Here is a 27,165-nt window from a genome sequence, read left to right on the forward strand (position 1 = left end):
CAGTTTGCATCATGTGAGGCTGACACTTTGCCATGATGATTAGTTTTTAAATTAAGAAAATTTGTTCTTGCAATTAATGAGAATCAGCAGAGAAGTGTGGAAACAAAAAATCTTCATTTGTCTAACATCAGATATTCATTGACTACAGTTTTACTCAGTCACCTTTTAGTACATTTGGAAAGAATTCAAAATCACAAAGATCAACCAGCTTTAGCTTGATGCTGCTAGAAGAGCTAAAATGTGTTTAGGCTCTGAATATTAATTACCATGCTGCTTTAAAGGTTACAACAGTCACTTTCTCCCAGGGAGGTCATAGTTCTGATTGAATAAAGGCTTAATTATAGAATATTATAGAATATTGCAGTGAGCTGCAGCAACAAACTAGCAATTGGGTTATTCTTTCTTTAACAGTCCTAAAAAGATAACAAAGGCATGTGAAAGAGAAAAACACGTTTGTTAAAAAAAAATAAATTGAGGCAATTATGGATTAATAGTTTGTTTGTTTTTTCCCCATTGGTGTAGTATAGAATAAAAGAACATGTAACTGCTATTCTAACTACTGTGCTTGCCATTATTAGAGACTTTTTTATGAGAAGGCTGTATCAAGTGCTATTTAGCAATAAGGATATGATTGGTATTACTGCAAGTGCACCTCTTTTTTGAAAAATACAAAGACTCATGAGGCACTTGCTGACATTAAATAGCTATTAATAATTACTAAATAATTATGAAAAAGATTCTTTTGGGTGCAAGGTAATACATTCCATTAAGTCATGCCTGACTTTGCATGCAGGAATTGATGCCACCATAACATAGGCCATATAGCATTCTATATTTAGAGTTTAGTCCTTATGTGATCTTGCTTTTAAACCTCGAGGCTGGATTTTGCATCTCATTGTAGGAATTTTACCATAGAAAACATTAGGATGAAATTCTGACAGGTGAATGTCCTGCACCTCTGAATTCTTCATTTCTTTTCCCTTCTCTTCTGCTTCCCCCATATTGTGAAACTCTTCCACTCTGTGAATTTTCATTCTTCCTATCACTGAAAAAATAGCTATAGCCAGTGCAAAGATCTGTTCCCCTTTGCCAAAGCAGTCGAAATGTACTGCAAGGCTTTTTTCTTTCCCTAGGGACCCCAGGCTTCCCTTGCAGTCCTTACGAGGAGCATGAAGGTCTTGTCACAGTAGGCTAAAGTGGCTCAAGATTACAGACCCTCTCATCTCAAACTGCACCAGGACTCCAGATCTCCTGAGTCCTGGGGCCCTCTTCTGGCAAATTAATCTGAACTGGTAATTAGCTTGGAGACACCAGCCAAGTGATTTTCGTGTTTTGTCTTGATAAGCAGCTGTTAGTGGTGCCTAAATCAGTAACGTCTATCTGAAAACTTGGTATGCTGTAAGGTATTTCTAATAGACTTCTGACTTCCAGTTGTCTGAGAGAAAAAGGTCTGTGGGACTTAAAAAGAAGAGTGTGAGTACATGGCTCAATGTGGTAATTTGGATTTAGCACAAAGTCTTAAGGGTGAGTGATAAGCAGCACAGATAACTGCAATGTTTCACTTTAGCTGGTTTCAGAAAAACAAAATTAATCTCAGTCCTAGTCTTTCAGTCATTTTGGTTTTAGTTGCAAGACAAGCAGCAGACGTGTCATGCTTTGTTTCTAAAATCTGATAACTATAGTACAGGAACAAAAAATAACAGTGCAGATTTCCCTGCAATTTCCAAGGAAAGAGACAAAACTTGATTTGTTCAGATAAAATCTCCCTACCAACGGCTGAATTCCTGAGGATTTACCTGCTATCTTCTTAATAAATATCCTCTGTGAAATTGGAGAGTATTTTTTTCCCTACGTTTTTCCCTGTTCCTTTTAGTACTTTCTTCATCCTTCTTTTTCTGTTTCTGAGTATGTCTCTCCATATCACAAGTACAATGATTCAAAAGGCTATGTTTTAGAACAATTTTGGTCCATGGTAAGAAACATTTAAATTAATTTGTTAGGAAAAACAAACCAAAGCCAAACAGTGTACAGAATGAATTCCACTGCCTGCACTGGAGACATTTAGCTAGGACCATGACCTTTAAAAAAGAGAAGAAAAAAAAAAAATAAATCCCAGAAGATGAAAAGAGGGGAAGATGTGTTTTGAATATATGCATACCCTGTAGTTAACTCTGTATCTGGTGAACTAAAATTATCTTTTTTACCTTATAGGCTTTTTAAGTACTGGGGACCAAGCTGCAAAAGGCAACTATGGATTGCTTGACCAAATCCAAGCTTTGCGTTGGATTGAAGAAAATATTGGATCTTTTGGAGGAGACCCAAAAAGAGTTACTATTTTTGGATCTGGGGCAGGAGCTTCCTGTGTCAGTCTCCTGACGCTCTCTCACTATTCAGAAGGTAACAATCTTCCGAGCAAAGCACTTTTTTTTTTAAAAAAAAAAAAAAAAACAAAAAAAAAACCAACATTATAGTGTAACAAAAATGGCTGTATCAGGCAGGCTGAATTAGAATTACATGAGCTCTGTAATTTTTGTAAAATACCTACTAGCTAGTACTCTGGATTTTTATTAGTTAACATAAATATTTTTATATGAAAACATTAAATGCTGTTATAGCAGAAATTTCATGCAACAAATCCTATGGGCAGCATACTTTTTCTAGGTTTATTAACAGTCTCCACTGGCTCTTCTACCAAAGAATTTTCCCTAAATGAAATTGGAAAACGGCAGTGACCTTTTTTATTTTTTACACACTCTTGTCTGTACTCCCCACATATATTGAGATGTTTTCCTTATCTAATAACAACATATTTTAACCTTCTTAAAAAACTTATTTAACTCCCCACAAGCACCGTATGATCCCACACAGAGTTCTTAAGATTTTGGTAAGTGTTTGAACTGTGGGATTAACTACCCTCAAGATCTCACCCCCCAAAAAAACCCCAACAAACCCAAGAATGTACAGCACCAGTACTGAAGTACTCCCAGTGATAAGGCAAAATCTGCAAACAGTTTATAAAAGAAGACAAGACCAAAATATCTATTGTATTTATAAGTCCATGCTACTTCTATTACATTAAAATAATCTGAAATCTATGAGACAATGCTAAGCCCTAGTGAGCAGTTGTAGCAGAGTGGCTGGTAAACACACCCTACTTGGAAATACATAGAATTATGCCTGACAGTTCAGTCTAATTATACAAATAGGGTGCAGTGAATAACTGTTGAGTAAACCATGCCAAAACCAAGCAGATGGAACCATGAAAAACTTAACTAATCCCATCACTAAAATTTTGTAGTGTGTACAGTAGGTAATCATCACAAAGGTATATCAACCACAGCCAGTTTTTTCCCTAAATGCTTCAAGGTCTCTAAATGTTTTTGTAGCTGTTGTTGTCTTGACAGTAGAAATCATATACAGAAGAGACCCAGGCATTTTATTTTGAGTATAAAATAGGCCATTTTACTGATCTGACCAGGAAGAAACAGATGGGGCAGATTCACCAGTAAGCTCCAGTTGCTTCTCCGTGCCCTGACAAAGTAGCTCTTCAGACTGGGTCTGTCATCTCACTTTATATTAGTACCTATAAAACAACCACAAGGAACTATTGCATCTCATCTTAATGTCTTCCCAGAAATGTAAATGTATTTTAATTCAACATATAGGCAGTGCTAACACACATACACACACACACACACAAATAATAAAAAAAAAAGATGGTAAAGAAAAAATTATGTCACAGTAGAACTCAAGCCTATTAAATTGATTTTAGCAGAGCAGATTTTTTCAAATTATATGATGCATGGCTTCTCTGAAGGAAATGAGAGTGTGTAATTTTCATTTGACCTTTAAACCACTGAAGAGTGCATTTATGAGAGTCATTTACATGGTGAAGAGGATATGATTGCTTGTAGCTGCCACTCCTTTAAAGAAATTTTACAGGACCACCACTGTGCTAAAGCCAGGAAACTTCCATTAAAGGTGCAAGAGAACTGCAGTACGAGTTTCATTCTTGAAACAATAACCTGAAACCTTCATGTTTTATGTGTGTGAGCATCAAGAACAAGAGAAATTTTAATTAGTAGCCTATTAGAGATACAATAAAAAGGGAGGAGTGATTAGAATATATGGAAATTGAATTGAAATTTAGGTATATGCATCTGTTACTTATTATATAATCAAAGCTTTCTTTGCTTAATGAAAGCTGATATTTTTTTTGTAATTTAAAAAAAATATATAATTGGATTTGCATTTAAACAATTTACACCTGCAGGTTTGTTCCAAAAGGCAATCATACAGAGTGGAACAGCCCTGTCCAGCTGGGCAGTGAACTATCAGCCTGCCAAGTACACTCGGATATTGGCAGATAAAGTGGGCTGCGACATGCTGGATACCACTGATTTGGTTGAATGTCTTCGGAATAAGAATTACAAAGAACTCATTCAACAGACCATCACTCCAGCCACGTACCACATTGCCTTTGGGCCTGTGATAGATGGAGATGTGATTCCAGATGACCCTCAGATTCTCATGGAGCAAGGGGAATTCCTTAACTATGATATAATGCTGGGTGTGAATCAAGGGGAAGGTTTAAAATTTGTGGATGGCATTGTAGACAATGAAGATGGTGTTTCCCCCAATGATTTTGACTTTTCTGTCTCCAATTTTGTGGACAATCTATATGGTTATCCAGAAGGGAAAGATACACTGCGAGAGACCATTAAATTCATGTACACAGACTGGGCAGACAAAGAAAACCCTGAAACAAGACGGAAGACCTTGGTTGCTCTTTTTACAGACCATCAGTGGGTTGCTCCTGCTGTTGCTACTGCTGACCTGCATGCCCAGTATGGATCTCCAACATATTTCTATGCATTTTATCACCATTGCCAAAGTGAAATGAAACCCAGCTGGGCTGATTCAGCTCATGGTGATGAAGTCCCTTATGTGTTTGGGATTCCCATGATTGGCCCCACGGAGCTGTTCAACTGTAACTTTTCCAAGAATGATGTCATGCTCAGCGCAGTGGTTATGACGTACTGGACTAACTTTGCCAAAACTGGGTAAGTTTGACTCCCAGCACTCCTTTTTGTTGGTAGCCTACTTATAAAATAGTCAGTATCCTATTGCAGTGGCTTCAAACCCTGATCTTGCAGTAGTATTATAACACTGTCTGCCTAAGACAGAAAGTAACTGGGTCTTATTCATATTTAATGGATTTCTAATTGGTGTGTTCCCTCAAACTATTTTCTTTCAGTAGCTCAGTAATAATAATAATGCACTGTATTTTTTATTCAAAAAATAGGGCAATTACTAAGATAAAGCATGCCTCAGAGAAAAGGCAGCTCACCAAGATACTGAAAAATCAGAGGCAACATGTCTGCTACTTGAAGAAGGAACTGTCAGGCCTATAGCACTTATCTGCTGCAAAAGAAAGGAAGTTCTTGTTTTTAGCGACCTTCACATGGATGGGGACTCAGGGAGGAATTGGAACAGAAAGGAAGACACTGGAAAGATTTTTCCCTCTGAGGGCTATAATGTCAATAATAAGTACTTGACTGGAATGAAGAAGAGACTCAGATATAAATTTTGCTTTGAGAAGGTTAAAAACTTAAATTAATTCTGGTTACAAAACAAAATGAAGATATCAATTTTTTGCTGAAACAGAGTTGTAAACATCAAGGAAAGAACCCTCAAAGCAGCTTAATCTGCAAGTGCTATTAATAATTTCTGTCCTCTTCTTATAGCATTCCTTTAAAGAGTATTGCAGTGTTTTACTTGAGCAGCAAGGGCTTTTTTGTTAACCTTGAGTCTTTGGTATGAATTAAAACAAAGATACTTGTGGCACAAAGGGGCTGTAAATCTTTCCAATGAATCTTTAATGGCAAGATTGAGCTCTGGAAACTGCAGCTTTACTGCACTGCAGTGAATGGTATGCAGCCATATAAGAAAAAAAAAAAAATCAGAGATATCTAGTGTGAAACACTCAGAGGCTTCAGCAGCTCTTGCAGCCTTTAATGAATCCAAATGACGTTCAAGGAAGACAGATTTTGCAGTCTTAACAAGAACCTCAAGCGTGATTCAAGTAAAAAACAATCAAATGTTTCAGGTCAATTTATAAGGCAAAAAGAAAGCTTTTGTTGCACTGCATTTTAGAAAAAAAGGTACTTTTACATGCAAAATCTCACAGTACTGCAACAATAGTGAATGAACTGTGGAATATTTAGATATGTATTTGGCAAGAAACAGACATCAGTACTGGGATGGGCAAACTTCAGGATGAAAGCTTGGTTTATGGACAGAGAATCCACATGCTGGCTGTACCACACACTGAGAAAGATGATTATACTATCAGTCTGTCTTTATTTTTATAGATGAAGTGCCACATATGCATAGAAGACTACATCAGTGCAATTATTATGGTGATGCAAGATCTCTACAGTCTCACTATTATTTACAATTACTTTATGACTATTCCCTGTAAAATAAGAAGTCATATTTAAGCAATTTTCTGAAGCTGAGAGAAGCTTCTCACAGTCCCAGCTGCCACCATTACTTGTAATTGCAAGCACTTTCCAGCTGTTGCTACTTGAAAGCTAATTTCAGCAGGCTATACATGCCACCACCCAGTTCTCTGGTTATGAAGCCATTGTTGTACTACACCTAAAGGCACAACAGGTGCTTTGGGAGAGCTCCTAGACATTTCAGAAGCTTCACCATTGCTAATAAGACAGGAGTGAGGTCTATCTTCTATTACGAATTTGCCCATTTATAGACAGTCTGAAAGATGTGTTATTGAAAATGACCTCTAGCTGTAAAATCTCAGTTTGTGCAAGGAAAGGAAAAGAGCAACACAAGATGCTTTACCATGCTGTTTTTTTTTCTTGATTGTAGCAGCAATGATGAATTGTTCTGGATAGTACAAAAGGATACTTGGAGGAAAATAATATTTTAATTTTATATTTACTATACACCTCTGATGCCTCCAGTAGAAAAGGGAAGGTTGTAGCACCTCAAGCCTAGAGCAACAGGGGACATCTGGGGTAACCATTCTCCTTTCTACTCTCCCACATGCAATCTGAAATCCATATGCCCACTCATGTCCTCCAACGGTCAGAAAGATTGGTATGGTTCAAGACTGTTGTTGGGAGCTTTGTTTTGGGTTTTTTCCCCACCTTTTCTTAAATTAATCATTTCCCATCCTTATTCTGACAGAACTTGGCTTGCTTTGTGTTTGTACCCATGGCAACACATATGAAAAATCTGTTAAATGTAAGATTTCATTATTCCACATTTCCCTGTAGGTGAGCCTTGAACGTTAAAACTGCAGATTTATTTATTTAATTTTAATGTCTTTGAGACTTTTCCAGTCTTGATGACTCTCCTATAGAGATTGCATCCAGATACTTACTGTATAATTACCGCTCAGGTGGTGCATTCTGATGGACTGTGCTGGGCTTTCAACTGACATGCCACCTGCTGCTGAAAAACCCACATTGTTTAATGGGCCTACTGCCAAGGCTGGGCCTGGAGGGCAGGTCAGTCTTGTAAAGTCACTGGGTGTCAAAGGCACAGCCCAAGGCACAGTGCTTTTATTGTGTTTTACTTTGAAGTCAGTTACTGAAGCTAGCAAATAGGAGGTGACAGAGTGTTTACAGGCAAATGGATCGTGCTTGAAATGAATATGTGGAAGCTGCATTTTACTAATCCTCCATTTTCTACCTTGCTATGACTTCTTCCTTTCCTTCCTTTCCTTCCTTTCCTTCCTTTCCTTCCTTTCCTTCCTTTCCTTCCTTTCCTTCCTTTCCTTCCTTTCCTTCCTTTCCTTCCTTTCCTTCCTTTGTTCAGTCATTTTGACCTTTTCAAAACTATATTTCCAACATGCCTCAAGCAATTTGTTATGGAGTAGGTATGAGGAACTACATTTGCAATACAAAAATGACATGAAAATTCAGCTATTGATTTCACTGTGTGCAAAACTGTATGTGAACGCTTCATTAAGAGGTGCACTTAAAGCTTCAGTCTGCTGCCAGTAGTACTATCCTAACTGTAACGGTAATTTTATATGCTCAAATGTTCTGTTAGTTAGGGCCACATTACATCCTTCACAGATACATCAGCAGGAGAAGAGTGAATGATATGAGGGGACATGCGCCAGTCCTTGATAGACACTCTGCCAGCTACTCTTATGAAGAAGGATTTGAAGTTTCAGGGAGTAGATAGAAAGCCATGCTCCCATTAGAGGAATCTATTGAGTTTCTAAAAATTACCCTCTTTTAAGGAGTTACAGTACTCTATTTTTGGTCCTATTCAGCCAGCTCTACCTAGGTTAGTGATGGGAAATATAAAGGCTTAAAGGATATATCCTTGTTTTCTTTGCAATCCAGACAAATATGCCCAAATTATTTTATTACTGTTGATTCTGAAGCAAAAAACCTGAGTTATTAGGGATGTCTGTGTTTAGAATTTGGTTTGGCTCTCTAATGGAAGACACAATTAAACTCACAAAGATTAAAAAGTATTTTCTGTTCTCTTTGAACTCCTTTATAAGGCTGTTGCATTTCTTTTTGATGTTTTTGTCTGAAGAAATAACTGTCTCCAAAGGCCAATCTGTGTTAGTCAAACAAAACAGTGTACTTATGGTTTGCTTTCCTTAGTAGTTAAAATAGCTGACCAGGAGTGTGGCAACAGTGGGATCTGGTGATAAGTGAAGAAAGGCTGAAAGGGAAAATATTGTTTTGTACCATTGCTTCAGGTAGGAATGGCTGTACCATTATTAATATTGTAATAACATGAAAAATCAGTGGAAGCATGAAGAAATACCACACTTCCCCCCTCCCCCCCCCCCCCTTTTTTTTTTGTCCCTATATGGAGAAAAGAGGACTGCTGAAAGAAAAGAAATGATCAAGGGGCCTTTCAGTATCCCAGGGACAGACTCAGTATGTAGCTGTTAAGACATTTTGCTCTCCAACGATGTTAGAGAATTACGCAAAAGAATAAAACACTTTAAGTGTAAGTGTGTTAATATAACAGTTCCATTGCCTTGAGTGACAGTTAATGCTGTTGTAGAATTAGTTAAAAGATAAATGGGATTTCAATATGTTATATGGAATTCAGGATAAGAGAAAACTTCTTAACATCATTCTTCCCATGCCATTATCACCAGATAGGAAATACTCAGTTCCCCTGCAGGTCAGCTACTAATTCATCTTGTGAACAGCAATGTCTGTTGCTCTTCAGTCAGCATCCATTGCAGATGCACGTACTTTATATCACCTGAGGAAAAAAAAAAAAATCAATGCTTTGGATGTACATTTGTAGCCCATGAGGAGTGAATTGAATGACAATAAACAGCAACATGTTAAATTGAGCAAAATCAGTGAAGACTGAAAGTGGGGGAAAAAGTGATAGGTAAAATCAGATGATTCTGCAGATCAATAAAAAAAATACCTTAGCTAAGACAAGAAAGACCACCATATGGTCTTCTAACATATGGGAGGCAAGTTCAGGCATTTCATGATGGGGGCATTTTTTGGTGGAGAAGCTGTTTAAATTGAATTCTAAAGGTGGTGAAAAATAATCAGAGTGAAATGAGCAGCAATAATCATCAATTTTGTTTCAGTACTATAAGGAGGAAAAAAAAAAAAAAAAGCCTCCCTGCCAACCAGTAGGATTGGGAAACAAGTTATCTAGTCCCTATGAGAGCCATTACTGGAAGAAGTACAGAACTGAAAATTTATTATTCAGATTATATTTTTATTACCACAATCACAGTGGGTTTTTAAAGGAAGGTTTCTTAGCAGCCTTTTGTTCTGTGATTACACACTTGAGCCTCAAGAATACCCAGAAACACAAAGGTGATGTGAAATGCTAAAAAATGCAAAAAACCAAATCGAAGTTAAATTAACAGACCAAAAGTTTTGTCAAACAGCTGATTTGATAGGAGAAATTATTTTATGCACATCTATGCTTTATGCCTACCAGTAATACTGAAAAAGTGTTCATAATAAGAGAAGCTGCCCAACTACCTAAGAAAAAGACTTAAAATGTAGTAAGTTGTAACTTTATGATTTTATGAATTGTCTTCAGTGTACGTAGGAGAACAGTGTAGGAAAATAAAAGTCCTTTTAAGTATATCCACTGAATATTCTTAGTAAATTATCATTAGTCTGTAAAACCAAGATCCATGCATTATTAGAGCCTCTGTTCAGGACTGGACTTAATTATTCCATTTTCCTATGAAAAACAACCCCCCCACTATTTAGATGCCTATCCTCCAAATTGAGAGAGAACGTTCAGACCACTTATTCAGTTAAGTGATCAACCCTAGAGCTGATGCCAATGGTAAAGTTCTGATACCCTCAGCCAAAAAATTACTTGTCTATATGGCTGATTTTTTTTTTTTTTTCTTTTCCTAGTTTCAATGGACGGCTTTATGCCCACATTAAGCCGTGTAAACAAATCCTGAAATACAAGACTAGTCTCATGTAATGTAATTTTCTCTCTTGTTGTTTGGTGGAGGTGGCAGCATAACTGGCTATTCCTGATAGATAAAGTTGAAAAGACAGAGGTAGAGAATGGAAAAGAGGGAAAGACAAGGGAGGTTGATATTTACTTGTTCTGTAGGCTGTTTGTAGGGGTAGAGAATGCTAATTTTAAAAAAAATATTTAGTTGCTAAAATCATCTTCTGCTGTGATTTTTATAGGGCCATTAAAAAAAGAAAGAATAAAAAAAAAAGTGCATGTCCTACTTGGCTCATTGAAATCAGCGCTCAACTTTTTCATCTCCTGTGCTGCACATCAAGTACAACTTGTTTACATGAGCTAGCTCAATTTATGCTTTCTGTAGGACCCTTCCCAGTGTCTTTTGTGCTGCAAGTCAGAACAGCAAGTGGGGACAACACAAGATGGGTTTTGTGTTGTAACTCTTGAAGGATTTTAAGTTTCAGACAAGTTTTGCATTTTGATAATCTTGCTGATTTTTAATTTGATTTGGAATTCATGTGAAGAACCTCAAACTACTGTAAGAGTAGATATATTGAAATGGGCCAATATCTTCTCTGGATCTGCCAAATCTTTCAGGCTGTTCTTTAAGAACTAAAAGACATACTTTTATTTCCTTCTTGAATGTGTGTTAGAATCCCTCAAAGTAGCAGCATACATCTTCTGTTTTACTGCTTGGAAGTGGACATTACTACTCTAGCTTCAATTAGGATGAACAATTGCTTAGCAATTATCTTTTTGTTCAGAATTAACACAATCTGGCTATCATTACAGAAAATTAAAAATAGATAGATAGATAGATAGATAGATAGATAGATGATAGATAGATAGATAGATAGATAGATAGATAGATAGATAGATAGATGATAGATAAATAGCCACAGTTCTAGAACCCCTAGTTTATATCTTGTTGAGAGGGAAAAGATTTGATACAATACAATGTAAAAAACCCACACCAAACCACCCCCAAACACCTAAAACCACAAATGGAAGTAAACCTAAGTATGAAAATTATATAGAAAAAGAATTCTTCCTTTCACTTAAGACAAGATAATTTTTTTCATGTAGATAGATGAATACAGGAATTACAAGATTATTAAAGTCAAATTACCAGTCTGGGTTAAGAACTAAGGAATAGCTCTTTATGAACAGCAAAGGAATGCTTAAGTAGGCAATCTTGTTCATGAACTTTTGAAAATAGAAAACCAAAAAACCTAAGAGGCTTCAAAATCTGTAGCAGTGGATCTTGTTATTCCCGTAACATACATAAGAGTATGTTGAAAAAAAAAAGGAAAATATTAGAATCATTTTCACAGGAAATAAATCAATGCATATGGGAATGGAAAGGATAATGGAAAGTTCTCAGAGTGATGCACAGAAAATAAATCATGTACTCTCAATATAATATATCATAAAATCCCAGAAAATACTTTTTGCTGCAAAAGGAGATTCAAACTAATACACAACAGAATATTAAATTCAGTATTAGCAGTTTTAAATTTCTGCATTTTTTCATGCCAAGAGGAAGGCATATTTATGTAAAGTTTACAGACATTAACCACATTTAAATGCTTTTTTTTTTTTTTTTTGCCATTGGTTTGTCTTTATTCTGAACCTATAAGGCGAAAAGAAAAAAGAATAGATGGGAAAAACATAAGTTCAGTTAAATATTTGGGTTACCAATTCTGAAATTATCTCTGATTAGTATTATACTCTGATCTCTACTACTACTATAACTTAACTATTTTAAAACTTGTTATGTCAGCTAATATATTTCTGGGACAAACTACAAACTGGGACAGAATTAAGACTTACTGTCCTACAGCTATTATACATAGTTATTTAATAGCAATAAGCACATGGAACTTGCTAATAGTAATCTCCTAATGCAAATGAATAGAAGATTTGCAACATACAAATACTTCAAAGACTTCTCCCTAAAGTAGATATTTGAATGAAGGGGGACTAATAGTTCATTAAAGCAATGCTAAGAGAAATAGTTCCCAGTTTACATGTATTTAGCATTGCTGCTTCATGTTTTAAAGTTTTTTATTAATATACACATCTAGTATAAATTCTTATGGTCACATGGACTTCCATAATTGCCATAGAGGTTAGATGCTCATATTTACTACTTACAGCAGTGGAAGTAGTGGTACTTTAAATGAGAAACTTAATGTTAAACCTTTAGAAGAGCTGAACCTACACCTTTACTATAAGGAAAGGTAGTTAGTACCTCTCTGTGACAGCTTTGGTGTATGATACTGAATCACAGAACTTCAGATGAGTTTTCAGGAGCTGAAAAACAACCCTTTCTCCATTTTCATTTAAAAAAGTATTATAGGATCTGAGACACACTGTACAGTAAGTAATTTTTCTTTTGTTTATTTATAAATACCTGTTGTTTAGGGAGGGTTATTTAGCTTGCATTTTTAGGTTATGTCAATTATCAGATGAACCATTAACTAAAGGATGGAAAGACGTTTGGGTTTTGCTTTTGTTTTTGTTTTTTTAATGACTACAATATTGCCTGTCTTTGTTTTTGTAGAGATCCAAACCAGCCTGTTCCACAGGACACAAAGTTCATCCACACAAAACCCAACCGCTTTGAAGAAGTAGCCTGGTCCAAATACAATCCTAAAGACCAGCTTTATCTGCATATTGGCCTGAAACCCCGAGTTCGTGATCACTACCGAGCCACAAAAGTCGCTTTCTGGTTGGAGCTCGTACCGCACCTTCACAATCTGAACGAAATATTTCAGTATGTTTCCACAACAACTAAAGTTCCTCCTCCTGACATGACATCGTTTCCTTATGTGACACGACGTTCTCCTGGTAAATTGTGGCCAGCCACCAAACGCCCAGCAATGACACCTGCCAACAATCCCAAACATTCAAAAGACACTCATAAAACATCTCCGGAGGATACAACAGTTCTGATAGAAAACAAGCGAGATTATTCCACAGAGCTGAGTGTCACCATTGCTGTGGGGGCGTCCTTGCTGTTCCTCAATATTTTAGCTTTTGCTGCATTATATTACAAGAAGGACAAGCGACGTCACGAGACTCACAGGCGCCCTAGCCCCCAGAGGAACACAACCAACGATATAGCACACATACAAAATGAAGAAATTATGTCATTGCAGATGAAACAGCTAGAACATGACCATGAGTGTGAATCGCTGCAGGCCCATGACACACTGAGACTAACCTGTCCACCTGACTACACGCTCACTTTGAGAAGGTCCCCAGATGACATCCCGCTAATGACACCCAACACCATAACCATGATTCCAAATACATTAACAGGAATGCAGCCTTTGCATACTTTCAACACCTTCAGTGGAGGACAAAACAGTACAAATTTGCCCCATGGACATTCGACCACTAGGGTATAGCTCAGCCCTTCCCCCTCTACCCTCACAAGCCACTTGGAAGAAAGAAAAACAAACAAACAAACAAAAAAAAAAAAAAAAAAAAAAGAAGAGGAAAAAGTTATAATACCATCCATTGAACACCTTGTCAAAATCTAAAGTAAAAACAAGTAAAAGAGAAGGACAGTCATTATTTTCTTACTGATCCTTCCCACAGAAACTCACTGATGTTAAAGATCAGCCACAAACCCTGTGAAATGTGAAAAGTGTACATTGCTGTTACGATACTGCTTTAAGATCTCAGCCACTTTGATTGAAATTTGAGGCCAGAAGAAGTCACTTAAAATGGTGTTTTGAGTGTAACAAGCAAAGCAGAGTCTTCTGGAACACAGAGCCAGTGACTGTACAGGTGTTTTGTTTTGTTTTGTTTTTAAATAAATAAAATAATAAAAAATTTCTTTATGTGCCATACCATGAATGGCCCTTGTTAAAACAAAGACATCACCATGGGCTTTTACCCAGCATATGAAGCTGTAATCAAGATGGGGGAAATAGAATTTTATTATTAAAAAAAAAAATGAAAAAAAAAGAGGAGGACTGACTATGCAGTAAAATACGTATAGTTCTGTGCAAAGAGATGAATTGCCAGCCTGAACTATATTTAAAGAAACTTTGTAAAAATGTACATAGCTGTGAGTTTAAAAACAAACAAACAAAAAAGAAGCAGCTTTTATTGATGTTTTCAGTTTGAAAAGAGCTTTTAGAAAGATTGTGCATTCGGTTGTGACCTATGTGTATATACGTTAGTCATATCACCTCTGTTTCCTCCAAGACCAAAGGAGGAATTTCTTCTTAATTACTAGTGGTAAACAAAAAACATGACTTTTTTCTAACATGTTTCATTTATATGAGGCCATGGTGTCATGCAGAGGATACAGTTGTCTGTGTGACCTGTGCATTTTCTCTTACAGGTTACACTAGTGCATGTTAAAGTATTCATAGGAGGTTGTTGTTCTTTTCTGAAACTTTTTTTTTTCTATAATTTAATTTTGTGTTAGCCTTTGTTAAATTGCAACACAGCAATGGATTGGAAAATTGAGAAAAAAAAAAAAAACCTACACAAAAGAAAATAATTACTATTTTAAGCTTGTTGAACTGAACCAAGAAACATGAATAATATGTATTCAGAGTCCAGTTTGTAGTTCTTGATTATTGTGATACATTAGGAAGTTTTGTGCCCTGACAAAAGCAAAGTAAGCCTGTGTTTTGATCAGCCTTTTCTGAGGAAAACTAGCTCTATATTCACCAGCAGTTGCAGCAGAATCTCAGCTGAGAAAGCACCTTCTTAGCTTTGCTAAATGAAATAAAACCACAATTTGAAAGTGGAGAAATGGTGGGTTGGTTGGCTGGCTGTTTTTTAAAGTGTTCAAAAATGATCAGTGTGTAAAGAGCTTCTCTGTCGAGTATCCTGTTTTGTGCTTGAGAGCGTACTAGTCAGAAATATTTTTTTTTTGCTGATTTATTACACAGCAGTCCCATAGTCAGTGAACATTATGGGGAAAGAAGCAGAGATGTTTAGTGTTCTGCATCTGAATAAAGCTGAAAATGCCAGAAAGCATCAGTCTCAGGAAGGGCAAAATTCTTAGCTGTTTATTCCCTTCTTCCTTTCCTTCACTAAGAAATCAGGGGCTAAGCAGAGCTATCAAACAAAGGAACTGAACAGTTTGATTCGAACAGCTGATTTGAATGTGAAAATCTAGAAATAAGTTCTCGCAGATGAAGATTGCTTTATATTTTGTCTTTGAAATTACTCCATCATTGAGACATAGTAACCAAAGATATTTGAACAAATTGGTCTGCACTTGAACATGATTATCCCAGATGTATTTTCTATTATTAATTCACAACTAAGCTGCATCAATATCATATGTCCCATAAGTATCTCACACACAAGATGCCTTGTACCTCTTCTTCTTTTCTATGCTTTTTGTTTTCTAATAAAATGTCTTGGAATAGTCACCCCTACAAATAAAATCAAAGACAAGGTGATTCACTGAGGTCTATCCTTCTGGACAACCCCTTGTTGTAGCAGACAGTAAAACTGATTCTGAAGGAAAAAATAAAAGGAAAGTTAATGACACGGTTAAAAATGCAACAGGTGGCTAATACAATCCTTTATCTGTAATAAATGTGTTATAGACCTGAGCTGGATGCTCAGGCTGGAATGTGATGAAGTACAACTAGTAGCAAATGGAAAGCTGTTTTTTGGGTTTTTTCGCTGATCCATCACATATTATTGATTAATGCTGACTCTATACCAGGCCATTTCCACCACCTATGTAATGCCTCAGCTGAGATGCAGCAGTTCATAAGTCTTAAAAAAAAAAGTTTAAAAAAAAAAAAGAAAAAAAGAAAAAAGTAAAAAAAGGTAATGATGCTTGGCATCATAATCAGTTGGGTATGTTTGTAATGTGAATTACAGTATTTGTTTAGTACTTCCAATTGTCTTCTGCTAGCAATATGTACAGTACTGTGTCAGGCTTGTGACATTTGGGTAAAAAAAGAAGTTCCTGTAAGTGGATGATTTTAGCTTTTAAAAGTAATTGCAATCAAGTTGATTTAATAATTTGATACATCTGGACTGATGTATGATTTATAGAGGGAACAGATTTATAGGGTCTTCATAGAATTCTATAATAATTATATCAAAATATACTTTGCAAACTGTAAAAGAAAAACAAAAGTACTTTCCCGGGCTTATATTCTTGACCTTAAGAGGCACACAGGGTTTAATGGTTTCTTCTGTTATTGGTTTGCAATTTTTTTGTTTTTCGCCTTAAGTAATGATAGAAGATATATATGGCTGGACACATATGTATAAACTTTTCAGCAGCATTTTTAATAATAAAATATCACAGTATTTTCTAATGCTTTGTGCAAAGAACTACGTGTTCATCCTTTTGTGTAGAAAGTCTTTCAGAGGTGTGTTTTCTGCCCCATCTCCATTTCATTATCTAATGTAAGCAATGCCTTGATACACAGTACAAAGATATTAAAGTAACAGGTTGCACTTTTGAGTTAGCATTGAGTTTTCATGGTTTTTGTAGTTCTATAAGCCTGCCAGTAAAAGGAAAGAAACTCAGACATTGAAGATATAAGAGAATAAGCTCCATATATTTATTACTTGTATGCACTGCAACTCCCATTGAAGCAAGGGTTTAATTGTTTTGTCAGTATTTTCTGTAGCACTGAAAAAAAGCTTAGGTAAGCAGCTTCCCATATTAATGTATAGCTTAGCAGCTGAGAAATGTATCTTCCAAATTAAGGATCAAAAAAATTTAGATAAATCTAATAAATCCAGCCTCCACAAGTAAATATACTTTCATTTTGTATTTAAAATTCAGATAAACAATGAGTTTTGTTAGAAAAAAATATGTAAGAGTAGCAACATGAGTTACTCATATATATTTAAGGGATTTACATATACTGCAGGTATGTTAATATCATTCCTCCTTCAAAAGCTGAGTAAGTAAGTATAGTTTCTTCTTTTATGGTCTTAAATTCCATCTATCAACCAGGTTTCCTTTCACTGGAAAGGTACATAGATATTTTAGTAATTTGAGCTGGGTATTGTTTGCTTTCTGTAACTATTCTGCTGAATAGAGGTACTAACAATAATGTTTGATGAATTTTGAGCATATTATTGAAGAGTATTTGCAAAAAGCAAATTCTGAATGATTCATGTCAGATTTTTGATATGAATAATCAAGCTTCTGAGATAGAAACTTATTATGTGCCTACTGACCTAATCAAGCAGCTTGAATTTTGAATATTGAATTTGTATATAGAGCTTTTGCAAATAAACTGCAGATTTAGAATTGTTCAAATATGTTTAATTACAGGTACACTCGGAAATTCCACAGCTTGCTCTAAGATAATTCATACAAAAGAAAAGGAGTTACAATTGTATAATTTCTGTGAATTGTTCACCTTAAATTGCTGGGTGAACTCAATAAATTGCCTTCATTTCAGTTAATCAATTTCACATTAAAAAAAAAAAGAAAAGCTTCGGAATTGTTCATGCTTACTAAATATTGTGTTGTTTTATTTCTTTACTTTCTGAAATCTGCAGATTAGTATGTTCCTATTTCGACTTTGCTAAGAATATGAAAACTTAATGGTATTTAATATCACATAAAAAAATCATATGAAATAATACCATGGCAATTATGTACTTGTCTCAGATTTGTAGTTTTACATTTGTATTATTTAATTATTGTCAACTGTTTCTCGTATTTTCATCTACAGCTGTTTGACATCACAAACTTCATCAGGCTGAATCCCTCCAGAGGCCATTAGCAACTGGTAAAAACTGGGATTTTCATCCCACTAGAGATTATGATATTATGTATTTAATATCATAATATGTTAAAATGCTTCTCAGCAACTCAAATTAGCAAGATATTGAAGATCAAGATATTAACCTTTTATTAATGAAAATGGAAAATAAGGAAGGGGTTTGGAAATGTGTAACATCTTGTTTGAGCTGTAGCATAATAAATATCATTTCACTTTGGGATGAAGTTTTGATTTAAACCATTCTGTTTGGTGTTCCACTGTGGCCACCAAGGTCCCTACTGTGTCTTCTAAAAGTTATGTTTTAAGTAAGTTATATTTTCTCAGACGTTTATAGATCACCCAGACTTTTATCCAAAATTTATACAAATTTTACTGTGGCAGAGAAACCCAGATCACTCAGGGATGACAGAGAAACAATCCAGTCACAAAGTCAAGACCAGCACAAGAATTTTGTCATAAACCAGTTGAACTGCAGCTCTCATGAGACACAGTGGTAATTAAGGAGAATATTAATAATCCAAAAATTCAAAGGTAAAATAAGCATGTAATAAATTAGGTGCATTCTTCCTTTTTTTTTTTTTTTGATGGAAAGTTGACAAATTTCTGCAACACATTTTTCCAACTTTATTTTCCACCCTTCCCCACAAAAAATAGCAAAATATTTTCAGCCAGTTCTAGTCATTTCTGGAATACCCATTTATTTAAATGAAATAGATGATATCTTTTTGTTTTCCCTCCTACATGAAGTCCTGAAGACCCTCAATTACTAAGAGCAAAAAAGTTCTTCCTCTACTGCCTTTTATTAGGGATTATAAGTTATACAGGTGCTTCAGAGTAGTCCCGTTCCCAAGAGCCCAGGCTTAAGTAAAAGGGAAAAGCCAAACACAGAACTGGCTTATATTGACTTTGACTTCAACTAGAGAGCAGATACAGGTTTCTCTCCAACTGCCAACAATATGGCACAAAAAATGTAGTGAACTTTTTTTACGTTTTATGTTTAAAATATTGCAGTTCTAGAGACCACTTTCTCTTTTTTTTTCCAGCTTTTTGTGTCTGATGTCATGCTTTTTGCTGTAGCTAACTCACAGCCCTCACTCATTTCATGTCATCTCATATCTTCTATCACAGTTTCATCAGATGCTTCCCTGAGAGGTACAGATATGTTTTCATGTGGGTTTTGTTTAGTTTCTTTCTGTCATAATAGTTAAGTCTGGCGCTACATTTGTTCCATTCTATGCTGCATGGGTGTGAGAGAGGTGGGTTTTTTTTTAATCTGACATTTTCCTTGCTGCTTTTAGTGTTAAAGAAGTTCCACTGAAGGAGTATTTACATGACAGTATTCATCATCCTTGAAATGCATCAGTATCTATGGCTGTCTACATTTTGTGCCAGCCCAACAGCTTTGGTTTGACATAGCGTGTGTCTTAGTGGGAAGTGTCAGCTTGAAGCCAGGCTCATCTGTTACTCTGCAGTTTATATTATTGTTACTATTCACTGTTGGCATTTGTTTCTTTTCTATATTTATCTTTGATGAAGGATAAATTAAATTAGCCTGTCATTCTATTTCACAGTGAGACTCCTCAAACCCTAAAAGGTCATTGTGCTTAACTCTTGTTTAGCTAATGCTAATTACACTGTACCATCAAAACATAAGAACGTTCTTAAGCCGTTCACATTTCTTAATTCTCCCATCGGTGCAAACTAATAGAGTACTAGCACAGTTAGCCTTGTATGAGAAAAAATCATGGTATACTACCTTCCACTTGCTGGGGACTTGTTTCACATATTGGGGGAAATAAATACAATTACCATTTTCATGCATCAAAATTTCATTACATCATGTCAAAGGTAAGCAAAACCCAAGGTAAAATTTATAGAAACTGCCAATACTGAGGCTCATGCTCTAGTATCCTGCACCAGTGGTTATTTTGTAAAGGCAACAATTTCCATGTTGATAGAGAGCAGTTGCATGAGTGCTTAGTACACTTCAGTCACTGGATATCACTTCAAAAGCTAGAGTGGACTTTGTGGATTTCAGGAAATGAAGAAGATATTGCAAAAGTATTTTTAATGGAGTTTGTGCTTTCAAGAATGCCTATAAGCAGCAGCAAGGAAACTGCAGGAAGAATGGTTTAAAATAAATAGGACTGAAAAGCAGATTGTTTCTAAATGAATATAACAGGAAGAAATGTAATATGGCGTGACATGGTATGACCTTAAAATAATGTGATAGATTTCTTTTGTGTGAAGGGAAAACAGAAAAAAGGACAAATATCTCAAAGAATACATTTTTACAGGGACTAGTCAAATGAAATCACTGCAGATAATGAGACTATAATGGGACTTCGAACAGAGATGTTGTATCATAATGCTATACCATATGGATTTAGATATGTTGAACATAACGTACAGTGTTCATCTGAGTACTGAGAAGTATAAAATTAGATCCCAAGATGCCCTACTTTAGCCAGACAACAGTGCTGCCATGGTAGATAATACAGCAAATGAAATGTGCACTTGTTTCAGGGAATGACAAAAGGAACATTCAACTCATTTCAAGAAAGGCAAAGTGCCAGACTCAATAAATAGGGAATAATGACAGTACAAGCCAGGCACAGGTCCTGCCTGGAGAACCATCTTGCATGTAGAGGCCAACAGAGGGATTATGCTCCAAATCTGTTTTTTAACTCGCTTTCCTGGTGGGAGGGGCATGGAGAGGGAAGGTCCCTGGAATACACTGTGTTCCAGTAACCAACTGGCCCTTGAGCCCTCAAAAATCACTGACAACTGATATATGTTAGATGTCACTCTAAGCTGGAGCTGGGATGAAGGAGCAAGGAATAGGAGCTGCTTGCTTGTTACTAGCATTTGTTTCTCTTCTCAGTGAGGGAGAATCAGGAACAACTAAGGGAAGAACAGCAGTGTTCTGTCAGCTTTCCCCAGTACTCGGGGAGAGCCAGCCTGGCTTCTTATTTGGTTTTCAGTAGGGCTGCCAGCTGCAAAAAAAGGCAATGGAGGTACTCGAGGAGTAGTGGTCAGTGAGGGAGTTGCTGAAGATGGGACAAGAGTCATTTGCTGCATTGATTTGTGAGGCTTGAGTGCCTCTCTCTCTCCCCCATTATAATGGGCTTATTAAAAATTTTCTGTGCTGCTCCCCCACCTGTAGATTCTATACCATTAATTTAGGAGAAAGTCAGTAAGAATGTGATTAAAAATTAATCCAATAAAAATTTCAAATTATTCAACCAAAAATTAAGGTTCCAGCATGTGTAAGAGAAGTAATGGTGTTGCTTGAATCTTGTGATCTAGCTGTAGATGTGTCTTTGTATCACCAAAGCAGACACTTACGATAGGGAATTTTGATGGAAGCATTAGGATATATCATCAGATGTATATGCACATAGCTAGGATGTGGTGCTTCATTTGCAACAACTCTATAAATTGCCGCTTCAATAAATAGTAAGTTTGAAGTTACTTACCTTTTCTTGCTGAGTCTGTGGAATGTGAAGTAGTATATGCCAAGGACACATGGAACAACTGCCAGCAGCTCTCAGACCTACAGCACACAGCTAAAGAAAAATGAAGACATAAGTTTCTGGAACCTTGGACAACGGAGATCTATATTAGGAACTTGGTCTTCAGCTCCTGCTCCCAACACAAGACCAGATCTTACATGTAATGAAGTTTCCTGTGGAGAACTGTTTCTTCCTCCAGAAGGCTGACATGTAACCAGGGACTAGCACGGACTGAAAACAATATCTCCTCAGGGTTATGATAACATCTTAGTGACTACACTGAGATCTGCAGAGCAGGTTTACAAATTTCCTTGACACTCAGCAGTTTACTAATAGACGATCAATAAGAAACAGAAAAATACTCAATAAGTACCATGTGAGAGAGAATACCAGCCACAAAACAGAAACGTGTATAATTTCTGTTAATAAGATTTCTGTGGTTTAGAAGCACTTCAGCAATTGCAAAAAATCTTTATGAATCTGGCATATCACACAACAATCTGGAGACTGCAGGTAATCCTGCAGGAACAGATAACACTAAAAAGCACAGGTGTGTGCATTTGTACTAAGCTGGTTATACTTCTCCATTTTGAACTCCAGAACTGATCTCATCTATATTTGTCACCTGGAATTATTTGGTTTTATGCCTTTTTGCATAGTTGGGGAGTCTACACATTCTGAAGTTGTAGAGTTTTACTGTCATCTCTGCTTACCTTAAAAATAGAATAATTAACAATGGAAAAATTAACACATTTTAGTCATCTCAATGATTGCCTGAAGGAGACAGTAAAGCTGTTTGAGAGACAACATATTTGAGCGTACAGCTTTCTACAACTGTCGGATTCTTACTGATTTTATCACTGAGGGTCAATTCTTTCACATTTTACAAATGATACCTTTATGAGTAGGTAAGATTGCTCTGCCCCTTTTAATTTCACAGGAACAGTTGCTTTAGATCTGACTAATTATTACTTTCTGTATTGTTTTCTTTTCCAGCTGTTAAGAAAATATTAAGGTATAATAGATTTTTTTTCCTTGATGGGGCAGAGTCCTATCCAACTTGACATTTCTTAAGACTATAATATTTTTCCTCAGGAAGAATTTAAAAACTTATAAAACAAATGCAAACTGACTCAAAGAGGTAAACAATAACACTTACCTTTTTTTTTTTTTTTTTTTTTTTTTGTAAAGTAGAAAATTAAAATTTATGTTAGAAAAAAAAACCCAAGAAAACCCAAACTGTATTGCTTTTACTACTGGGTTTATCATATGTCTCCACAACTTTAACAATTCGTTTCAAACCACTTTCTTCATTGTAAGCTTTGAAATGTGAAAATATGAAAACAACATAGTTTTATAGGATATTTAATTTGGGCAAGGAAGGTTTTGGTAGATATACAACTGCAATTCTTTTATTGGGCAATACAATGATTTATGTGCAAATACAGAACCTTTTTAGGAACTCCTGCTAACTGAGGATTTTTTTTTATTTTTTTTTTTGATCTAGAAGTCTACATATTTAGATATCTGGTATGTATTTTTACCTCTATCTGTATGTGCAGATACAATTATGAACATATATATATACACACATACACGTATATGGTTACTATCTGCTTCTTTGCTGCCAGTTTTCAGTGTCAGAATATAAAAACTATTTTTAATTAGTTATGAGTCACAGAATATGAAAAATATCAATGCATCTCACAGCTATTTTGGAACTGGTTCTTTTAAACAGGTTGGGTTTGTTTTGGTTTTTTTTTTCCTATTTTCAGAAATATACACAAACTTTTGCTCAGAAGACACACACTCAAATGTAACTGAGGGAAAGGTGAGAAGATAACTTATCTTGTCTATTTTCACTCGGTGAAAATAACTCCTCAGTAGTAATAGTTCTGTTGCAGAATCTAGTTGCAGTTGTTCCTCAGAGAAAAAGAATGAATGTCATTCATCTGTGAAAAATGAAGTTACAGAAATGTGGGTAAAAGCAAGCGATGCATAATGGATAAAGCCAAGTTCAGGAGGATGGCAGGAGCTACAGAAGAAATGTAGCTGTTAACCCAGGACACATGAGGAGGAGCTGGAAGGTGATCTGAGCCTGGATCAACAGAACTCAGAGGGAGTTCAGAAGAAAAGTATAAACTAGAAACCAGGAAAAGAAAGAGAACCAGAAGACGCATTAATAGTGAGAATAAAATTTCAGAAAATAGCGCACAGGACAAAGAAATAATATTAGACTGCCAAGGTGTGCTCACATTAGGTTTTTTTGTTTGGATCAGGAATATACTTTTAAAGGAAATCTCTCAATCACTATTTATCCACCTTTCCTCACAAACTAAACTTTGGTGTGCATTATGAGTGATCTTGGAGCAGATGAGCTGGATTTCTTTTGCAAGTATATACTGAATGATATGATCTAGGAGTGCACCCCATGCCTCCAAGCAAACCACTGAGATTTGTGGATGAAAACCATTCTCTGACATTCCCCTACAGACCTGGTATCAGCCCTTGTCCCTCTCATGTTTAACAGGCTAGCAATTTAGCAATATGGCCTGTGGGTATAAAACAATAGACTTTTCCTGCCGCATCAAGGCTAATTCATCCTGCTAAGTTCAGTTCATGGCACAGTGCCTTTGATTTCAGTCCCCAAATGGATGCAAACTGCCAAGTCCAGAAACCATTTACAAAACATTTCCCCATTTTTAAAATTCTGCTCAACACTATGAAAAAGGGAAAGGGCAAATCCCACTGTTGACTTTGCACAGCAGATTATTCTAACAAAAGGATATTTCTTTTCTCTTTTCCTTTTAATAAAGCAGGCACAAATTTAATACTAAATCTAACTCTGCTGCTGGTGGTTTAAGGATTCAGCAGTGCACTGAAACTTACTTGTTCTTTTCAGAACGTGAAATCCTTTGTTAAATATTTTAGTGGGAAAATATGCATCCTCGCTTTTATGTTGTATGTTCCTAACACTGACCTAAAGTGCCAGCCACCTGCAGATGCTGGGAGTGGACATATGCAACATTTAAAAAGGGGGAAAAAAAGGTTCACAACTTTAAAGAGGTTTTTTGGTTTTTTTAATGCTTCATTCTATTTTAATCCTTTTCATTATTAAATCTGGATGCTGCCTAGCATAATTTTTAATAAGTGTTATTTTACTAATTTTGGTAATTATTTCATTACAAGGTCTGGGGGGAATGAATTATGAATATCAGTGTTTGTTAGAGTGCATGGTTCTTCTGTGCTTATATCTTCTAAGTAAATATTACAGCCATGAACAACAGATTGGTCACTCCACTCTGCAAAAGGAACAGTATGTTTTCTGGTATGACTTCTGGTTCCTTTTCTGTACCAGGCACAGTGATGATTTTCATGTCAAAGATGGGCTTATCATTAATTTAGTCTCAGGTATTCAAGTTACAAGCCCCTGTTTTAAACTGAGAAAGGGACAGAGAACAACACATACTTTCCATCCTTCCATGACAATTCTGATAGCAGATCAAATGAAACAACTAGAATATCTCATCATGTACTGCAAAGCCTAAACTTTGAGATTTTTTCAATTTAAGGTATGTAGGAATGTACTTTCAATCCATAAATTAACTTGCAACAGTGTCTTTCTGCAAAAACAGAACAACACAAAACAAACAAACAAACAAAAAAAAAAAAAAACACCCCAAAAATTTACATATCTATGAAGGACAAAACTGTAGAAGGCATTCTACTCTTGGACAAAACAAAACTTGCACCTTATATCAAATCTGATCCACATCACATGTGGTAGCCACTAGTCTAAATACAGGTCTTCTGTGGTCTTCAAAAGTACAAATTAACAGAACCATTTAAAAAATATATATTCTCCATGTTAAGTATGATAGAGGTTAAGTTTGAATAAATTAAAGGTTTTTAAAGATGGTACTTAAAATCTCATTTAATTTCTTTTTCTCTTTTTTATCTACTGAAAAATCATTAGCTTAAACTTTTAAAGGCTCTCAAATGTGAAATCATTAGAAGAAAGAATTTATATAAAATCACATATCACTCCAAAGAATCAAAGTAAAACAGCTGTTTACATACAGTTATCATGTTTTATACTCTTAGTGAAATAGCATGAATTTAAAAAAAATAATCCATTGATATTTGTAGAAAAAGGAAGTTTAACCTAAAGTAATATAGCTGAAATGAGTTTTTAATGCAGTTGTGAATGACAGTCAGCATATCAAATTATCTTGATTAAGCAAAATGTCCTGTTTCATTTTAGCAAATCTACCACTCCATGCAAAAATTTAGTATTAGAAGGACTAGAAGAGCAATTTGCATAAAGTAATTTCAAATCCAGCTACAAAATTAAACAGGAATATTCTCAGACCTGAGGAATATTTTTTTTTTCTTTACTGAGTAGTTGAATTATGTCAACTTGATCCTTATTTTGTTCTGAATATCTGAATCTCCCATGCATGAATAAAATTGTTTATTGCAATGTTTTAATCAGAATAAATTTCTCAAAACTGATTTTGATATGTATATTGAATAAAAAGGTTAGAAACAGTAAGCAAAAATAAATAAAAATAAGGCCTGAACAAAGTGGTTAGTAAAAGGTATAAATACTTCATGGTTTTAATCATCAATATATGTGGGAAGTTTGAAGTATTGTAATGCCTCACATAAAAAGCTGAAGTAATGAAAATTATTGTATTTTGGCAAAGAAGATATGACCCTCAAATGGCAAAGTTTCTCCTGTGGAGATGTTTTATTTTCTAAAATTCCTTAAACATTTCTGGGATATCTGATTGGTAGCCCCTGCAAACACATTAGCTAAGTAGGATAAGACCAGAAAACATGTATATTGCATCTGTATGTACAAAAACCCTTTCTGATAAAAAGGTAATGTTTAGTTAATTAGAAGGAAAACAAACCTATTTAGTTATTATAAGACATTCCAAGAAAATCAGAAGTTCTGTATCTGGATGTTAACATAGTTGTTGGGTCTGCTGTTCATAACCCAATGCCCTATCAGCAGTAAGATAATTTGAAATGATTAAAGCTCCTTTTAATCATTACGAAGGGGAACCAGGTGATAACATTGTTTTTAATGAGGCAGTGAAAACAGTCCTTGTAAACTGAAAGTGGAGTCTGCAAACATGAAATGGAAAAACATTCCCAACAGATGTTCAGAAATGTATTTTTCCATAAAGAAAATGCTTTTATTGCTGTTAAAGCATTTGGAAAACACAGATATTCTTTAATTCTCTCTTTTCATGAATAGCTTTTTCCATGACACTTAATATTAACAAATCAGATGATCTGCATACTCAAATAGCTGATACTTAAATATTTCAGAGCACAGTGATTTACAGATTTAGGAACTACAGATATCAGTATGGCAGTCTTAGTGGTTTAGGAAATTGCCT

At 35.5% G+C, this 27,165-nt stretch overlaps 1 protein-coding gene across 4 annotated transcripts in view; it reads left to right on the forward strand.

Annotated features, from left to right (window-relative positions):
* The window catches only part of NLGN4X (neuroligin 4 X-linked), a 211,428-nt gene extending 185,568 nt beyond the window's left edge, over window positions 1–25,860 (forward strand). For all 4 annotated transcript variants that reach the window (XM_080377646.1, XM_080377647.1, XM_080377645.1 and 1 more), the window contains 3 exons: window positions 2,212–2,397; window positions 4,274–5,063; window positions 13,052–25,860. In XM_080377646.1, the coding sequence (XP_080233772.1) occupies window positions 2,212–2,397; window positions 4,274–5,063; window positions 13,052–13,901 (1,826 nt within the window). In that variant the 3' untranslated portion in view covers window positions 13,902–25,860. The remainder of the gene's footprint in view (window positions 1–2,211; window positions 2,398–4,273; window positions 5,064–13,051) is intronic.
* Window positions 25,861–27,165: the final 1,305 nt, after the last annotated feature.

The sequence above is a fragment of the Falco punctatus genome (genome assembly GCF_963210335.1).
Source record: "Falco punctatus genome assembly, chromosome: 2".
Lineage (NCBI taxonomy): Eukaryota > Metazoa > Chordata > Aves > Falconiformes > Falconidae > Falco > Falco punctatus.